Source organism: Silene latifolia, chromosome 11 (assembly GCF_048544455.1).
Source record: "Silene latifolia isolate original U9 population chromosome 11, ASM4854445v1, whole genome shotgun sequence".
Taxonomy (NCBI): domain Eukaryota; kingdom Viridiplantae; phylum Streptophyta; class Magnoliopsida; order Caryophyllales; family Caryophyllaceae; genus Silene; species Silene latifolia.
In genome coordinates, this window is record NC_133536.1 from 208,928,320 (window position 1) to 208,935,483 (window position 7,164).

Here is a 7,164-nt window from a genome sequence, read left to right on the forward strand (position 1 = left end):
AATTCCGTCGCAAAGGCTATATTTGCGACGGATTTATCCGTCGCTATGGAAGCTTTTCTTTGTAGTGATTTAAGTATCTTATTCATTTCTTTTTACAAGTTGTGGCGCTTCAAACCAAGTACATAAGGTTGGTGGCGCTTCAAACCAAGTACGGAATAATATATATATCTCTTTATTTATTTATTTATTTATGTAAGAGACTAAATTTTTTCTTGGTTTTAATCTCGTGTAACGGAATTTGTAGTATGGAGAAGGTGGCATAACTCCCCAAATTGTATTTCGGATGACTCAACAATGTTTGAAATCAGAATTTGTAGTATGGAGAAGGTAGTTACATTAATTTTAAGTTGAATGGATCGGACATGCGAGAAAGATTCATGTTATCAATCGTAAAACTGTCATGTCTTTCATATGATATATCTAAAGACCCATCTCAGATGACAGAAGTAGTAAAGTCATCTATCAGTCTTTGCAGTATGATATATCTAATGACAGGATTATTTGGGTTCCTTATATTTGGAGATTCAACCGCTTCTGACATCCTATCCAACTTTGACTCAGACTTAGGAGTCCCATATAGCTCAGTCTTGAACACCATGGTTCGCCTTAGCTATGCGGCCTATATAATACTTGTGTTCCCGATTGTCTTTTACCCGCTTAGACTTAACTTTGACGGCCTTATGTTTAACAAAGCCATCCCATTGGATTCAGATGACAAAAGATTTGCATTGACCACATTGGGTCTACTCGTTGTTATTTTTGTCGGAGCAGTGTCGCTTCCAAGTATTTGGGTAGTCTTTCAGTTTATTGGAGCCACAGTTGGAGCTCTAATCCTATTCATTTACCCTGCTTCTATTTTTCAGGTTAGTCTTTTTATCACCTCAAACGGAATTATTTTCATTTATTTACGTACAATTTTTTGGCTGAATAAATGTTATGGTTTTGCAGGGATCGTCCCAAGATTGCAACCAAAGAAGACAAGATATATGCATGGAGTTTGATCTTTCTTGCTGTATTTTTAGATTCAATAGCCATATACAACAATGTTGTCTCTTTGATTTGAAGGGGTTTGTTTTCGTCTTCTTTGATGGTAAATTAGAGTAACTTGGAAGTCACAAATTGGTGTTATCACTAGTTTTGCTTGTAAAGTTAAACGATATTGTAGGATAATATCGATATCTTTACGATATTATGTATTATACGGTCTATCAATATCCTAACTATTCTTGTATACTAAATATTTTAGTTCCTAAATTTGTAGGCTGATATTAGGCAAGTAGTTATTCTCTTTGTTGTATATAAACCAAGAGATTGTATCGTTTGTTTTAGTCAATAAACTCAATTCAATTGCTTCTTCTTCCTGTTGTCATCCGTCTTTCATGGTATCTGAGCTTGTCTGATCCTGATTCCTTTTTCTTTTTTTCTTTTCATCACGAAGATAATTAAGATGACACAGGGAGACGGAATTCCCATTACATCTGACAAAAAATATGAGTCCATACCCCCTTCTTCACCATTATACCTTAATCCAAGTGAAAGTTCCAATCTTTCCCTATCCCAAATTATTTTCGATGGGAATAATTATAATTTGTGGCACACGGAAGCCAAGTGTTGGGACAAGCAAGGCAGAGGACGAGGACGTGGCAGGTATGGAGGTCATGGCAGAGGCGGCAGGGGCCGTAGCTCCAATCAACAGGCACATGCCGCCACCGTGACTGAAGGAGATACCCAGAAACAAAGTTTCACCCCTGATGAAGTTATACGGTTGCGGAGCCTTATAAGCAATAAAGGCGAAAATAGTCAGCATACTTCAGGTATGAATGATGTAAAATACGGTCATTGGTTAATTGATAGCGGGTGTTCGCATCACATGACAGGTAGACGGGAATTGCTAGACGATATTTGGCAGGGCAAAGCATCTACCGTAAGTCTGCCTGATGGGTCACGAATTGTGACAGAGGAACATGGCCGAGTAATTTTAAATGATAACTTTACGTTGAAGGACGTGCTTTATGTTCCGTCATTAACTTGTGATTTAATTTCTGTACAACAATTAATTACGGAAAACAATTGTGTTGTGACCTTTTACAATGATCATTGTGTAATACAGGACCAATCTACGAGGATGAAGATTGGGAGGGGTGAGCATAGTGACGGGGTCTATTATTTCAAGGGTGAACGAAGACATATGGCTGCGCAAGCAAATACAAGTGCTGACTCACGATTGTGGCACAAACGTCTCGGGCACCCGTCTAGCAGTATTTTGCCTCTTTTCTCTGATTTGGTTGGTTTTAATTTATCTTGGAATTTGAATAATATTTGTGACCCGTGTTGTCGGGCCAAACAAACTCGGTCAGTTTTTAAGTCCAATAACAAGAGAAGTATTGAGTTGTTTGCTCTAATACATTGTGATATTTGGGGACCGTATCACACAAAAAGCTTATCTGGAGCACATTATTTTCTTACTATTGTCGATGACCGAAGTAGACATGTTTGGGTACGATTAATGCGGGATAGGGTAGAAGTGAGCCAACTTATGATCAATTTTTGTAAAATGGTCAAGACACAATTTGGGAAAGAGGTTAAGGTAGTACAAAGCGATAATGGAACGGAGTTTTTGTCTAATACAATGAAAGATTTTTACAATGAGCATGGTATGATTTTTCAAACTAGCCAAGTTGATACCCCACAACAAAACGGTAGAGTAGAACGAAGGCATAGATATATCTTGGAAAGAGCAAGAGCTCTTCGCTTTCAAGGAGAACTACCCATTGAATTTTGGGGGGAATGCGTCCTAACCGCTGCGTATTTAATTAATAGGACACCTACTCGATTACTTGGCGGCTTGACTCCTTACGATGTTTTATATGGCACTCGACCTACTTTTGATAATGTTCGAGTTTTCGGGTGTGTTTGTTATGCTCATAATAAAGATAGGCCAAAAGATAAATTTAATGAAAGGGGTAAAAGGTGTATTTTTGTTGGTTATCCTAGTAATAAAAAGGGATGGAAGGTTTACGACTTAAAGAAAAAATGCATTTTTGAGTCGAGAGACGTAATCTTCTATGAAAACGTTTTTCATTTTGCAAATATACCATCAAGTTCTCAGCGTGACATCAGCCAAATAAATACACCAGAAACATGCCCTTTTGTGGATGAATTACATAGCCAACATGACGTAAGTCGTGAATCAAAATGTGACGAATCCGAAATTGAGGATAATGGAAATGGCGGTAAAACAGGGGAAGTTGAAAACAGGGTGTTAACTGATGATGTTTTTGAGGAAACAATAGTAACACCAAATACAGAAAACGAAAAGAGGAGTGATGAGCAGCCTGTTAATGAGCAGCCTGTTAATGGCGAGAAGACCGCAGTAGGGAGAGGAGCTCGGCAAAAGTTTGATCCTTATTGGAAGAAAGACTACCTTTGCAAATCAACTCGGATCATCGACCCCACTGTTAATGCTCACTCCTCTCAATCGTCGTCCAAAGTAAAAGGTACTCGTTATCCTTTGATTAATTATGTCACAACAAAATGTTTTTCTGATAATCACAGGACCTTTTTAGCAAAAGTTGATGCAATATGTGAGCCACGAAATTACCATGAAGCATCAAAGGTAAAAGAGTGGCAGGAGGCTATGGGGAAAGAATTTGATGCGCTTGAGATGAATGGAACTTGGAAAATTGTTGATCTTCCAAAGAATAAAAAAACCCATTGGTTGTAGGTGGGTATACAAAGTGAAGTACAAGGCTGATGGTACCATCGAAAGGTACAAAGCGAGATTAGTTGCACAAGGATACACACAAGTTGAGGGCGTAGATTATCATGAAACTTTTGCGCCCGTTGCCAAGATGACGAGTGTCCGTTGCTTGCTCGCTATGGCGGTTTCCAAGGGATGGTCCATTACTCAATTGGACGTTAATAATGCGTTTCTTCATGGAGATTTAGATGAGGAGGTATATATGCGAATGCCACCTGGTTTCGAAAAAGGAGGTTCAACCAAAGTTTGCAAATTAATGAAGTCGTTGTATGGACTTAAACAAGCTTCACGTAATTGGTTTGCAAAATTGACGGATTCATTAACAAGGTATGGCTTCACCCAATCCATGGCTGATTACTCGTTATTCACTTATAATAAAGACGGCATTTTTATTGGAATTTTGGTTTATGTCGATGATATGATAATTGTAAGTGATAGCAAGGAAGCAAGTGACCGTCTCAAATCATTTCTTGACCGTAGTTTTGGTATAAAGGACCTCGGGAGGCTCAAATATTTTTTGGGAATTGAGGTAGCAACCGGGTCCAAAGGACTCTTTCTTAGCCAAAGAAAATATGCCTTAGAAATTATTAAAGAGGCAGGGTTGGAAGGAGCAAAGCCAATCGATATACCCATCCAACCTAATCATCAATTAGCCTTGGCTGACGGAGAGTTGTTACACGACCCAATGAAATATCGGCGTTTAGTGGGTCGGCTAATTTATTTGACTATAACAAGGCCGGACTTGGTGTACGTCGTTCACATTTTATCCCAATTTGTACATGCCCCGAGGAAAGATCATTGGGATGCTGTTTTAAGGGCTATTCGATATATAAAAGGGAGTCCGGGAAAAGGAATTGTAATAGAGCGTAATTCAGATTTGTTATTGCGTGGATACTCGGACTCTGATCATGCGAGATGCCCCTTGACAAGAAGGTCCTTAACGGGCTACTTCGTGAAGTTAGGAAACTCGCCTATCTCGTGGAAGGCTAGGAAGCAAACAACGGTTGCGAAATCAAGTGCAGAAGCGGAGTATCGAGCATTGGGTTCCGTGACTAGTGAGGTAATTTGGATCAAATCGTTTCTCAAGTCACTCGGAATTGATCATAGTACACCCATTGAGTTATTTTGTGATAACACTTCCGCATTACACATTGCTAAAAATCCGGTTTTCCACGATCGTACTAAGCATATCGAGGTAGATTGCCATTTTATACGTCATCACGTTGTGAACAAAACAATCTCGACTTCTTATATACCAAGTAAAGATCAAGTTGCAGACATTTTCACCAAGGCATTAGGTGGAGAAGCTTTTCGATTTCTTCGATCCAAGTTGGGCATTAGTTTGCCAAATGCTCCAACTTGAGGGGGAGTGTTAAACGATATTGTAGGATAATATCGATATCTTTACGATATTATGTATTATACGGTCTATCAATATCCTAACTATTCTTGTATACTAAATATTTTAGTTCCTAAATTTGTAGGCTGATATTAGGCAAGTAGTTATTCTCTTTGTTGTATATAAACCAAGAGATTGAATTGTATCGTTTGTTTTAGTCAATAAACTCAATTCAATTGCTTCTTCTTCCTGTTGTCATCCGTCTTTCATGGTATCAGAGCCAAGGGGCTACTCCCTCTACTGCCAATTGGTTTTAGAGTGGAACCCTCTTGGGCCTCTGTTGTGGACTCTTTCTCCTCCGTTCGGGTGCGGCCCAGACCCGTTGTTGAATTTAACATGGTATCAGAGCCCATGGCTAAAGACCTGGGTTTCATGGGCCAAAGTTTGCAGTCGGACGAGCAAAGTTGCTCAGTTGAATTTGTCCGGTCTGATTTAATACTTTGGGCCATGTTTACAGCTGGACGAGCAAAGTTGCTCAGTTGAATGAATTTGTCCAGTCTGTGTGAAAAGTGGGCCTCACATGTGAGGGGGAGTGTGAAGAAACCCAAAGTCCCACATGTGAGGGTTGTCCCACATTGATAAAAGAGGAGAAGAATTACCACTTTATAAGGCAAGGGGCTACTCCCTCTACTGCCAATTGGTTTTAGAGTGGAACCCTCTTGGGCCTCTGTTGTGGACTCTTTCTCCTCCGTTCGGGTGCGGCCCAGACCCGTTGTTGAATTTAACATAAATTAGGGTTCAATCATGGTTGGTTGAACTGAGATTATCAAAGAAATTGTATGCATGCCTATAATTATATATATAGAGTCGGAATCAGGAAGGTCCCTTCACATTTTTATTGTTGCGTACTATTCAGTGCCATCAGATACTTGATTTTGTGAGATCACAGCCGCAAAAAAAAAGCCCTTGAGGCGTGAAAATTCAAAATAGAATGCAAGCGAAAAAAATGTCATCAAAATTTCGCCAAAAACAAAAAATCAGATGATCATTGTTTGCCACTGAGATTATCAAAGAAATTGTATGCATGCCTATAATTATATATATAGAGTCGGAATCAGGAAGGTCCCTTCACATTTTTATTGTTGCGTACTATTCAGTGCCATCAGATACTTGATTTTGTGAGATCACAACCCATAAAAAAAAAAAGCCCTTGAGGCGTGAAAATTCAAAATAGAATGCAAGCGAAAAAAAATGTCATCAAAATTTCGCCAAAAACAAAAAATCAGATGATCATTGTTTGCCACTGATGATTGTTCATCAACATGACTGCATGAGTCCTTGGGTAACTCCAATGTTTGCTACTAATTTAGCAGCAGTTAAGTCAATAATCATAAATGCTACACTCAAAATAACCAAAAAAATAAGGGCTTCTGGCTTGAAAATGGTCCAAGGTTGATTTAGCAGCAGTTAAGTCAATAATCATAATACTCCTTACATATATAATATATAATTTTTTACTAGAAAAAGTTAACATGGACAATTAGATTTCAATATCTAATTTGATGGAGAGTCTGATAGAAAGGACTAAATAAATAGTAAATTTTTTTACTAGAAAAAGTTAACATTTAATTTGTAAGGGTTAATGCTAATTACTCATTAGTACATTACACCTCAAAAATAGCAAAATGAAAAATCATATAAAAAAGAACAGTTGTTACATAGTAAAAGATTTATAAAAACAATTATTTAAGGGCAAAAAAAGTGCGTAAACTAAATACCTGATAATGTTCTCCCTATGATTGGAAGAGGAGCCAATTATGGACGACATTTATTAAGCGAGACCTCATAAATGGAAACGGTAATAATTACGGAGTATTATACACTATCCGATTTTAATTTATTAAAAATGGATTTTTTTATGGATTGATAAAAGTTAAAGAGTTTTTCCTAATTGCTCGAAAAAAACGCAACCCGGCCCAATTGAATATCAGGCTTAACAGGTTCGATCCACGTGGTTTTGAGCCCGTAAAGAAGGAATGAATATAAGGTTGAATATAAGGAATTT

At 38.1% G+C, this 7,164-nt stretch overlaps 1 protein-coding gene across 1 annotated transcript; it reads left to right on the forward strand.

The window, feature by feature from the left end:
* The first annotated feature begins 362 nt into the window (after positions 1 to 362).
* On the forward strand, positions 363 to 1,266 carry LOC141614779 (amino acid transporter AVT6A-like). Its single transcript, XM_074433526.1, has 3 exons — positions 363 to 863; positions 949 to 1,012; positions 1,262 to 1,266. Exons 1-3 carry the CDS (start codon positions 363 to 365, stop codon positions 1,264 to 1,266), a joined length of 570 nt encoding a protein of 189 aa, XP_074289627.1.
* The last annotated feature ends 5,898 nt before the right edge of the window (positions 1,267 to 7,164 follow it).

Coding starts and splice junctions, on each gene's coding strand:
- LOC141614779 (XM_074433526.1), top strand. CDS start 363: ATGCGAGAAAGATTCATGTTATCAATCGTAAAACTGTCATGTCTTTCA. Junction 864..948: donor ACCCTGCTTCTATTTTTCAG/GTTAGTCTTTTT, acceptor ATGGTTTTGCAG/GGATCGTCCCAAGATTGCAA.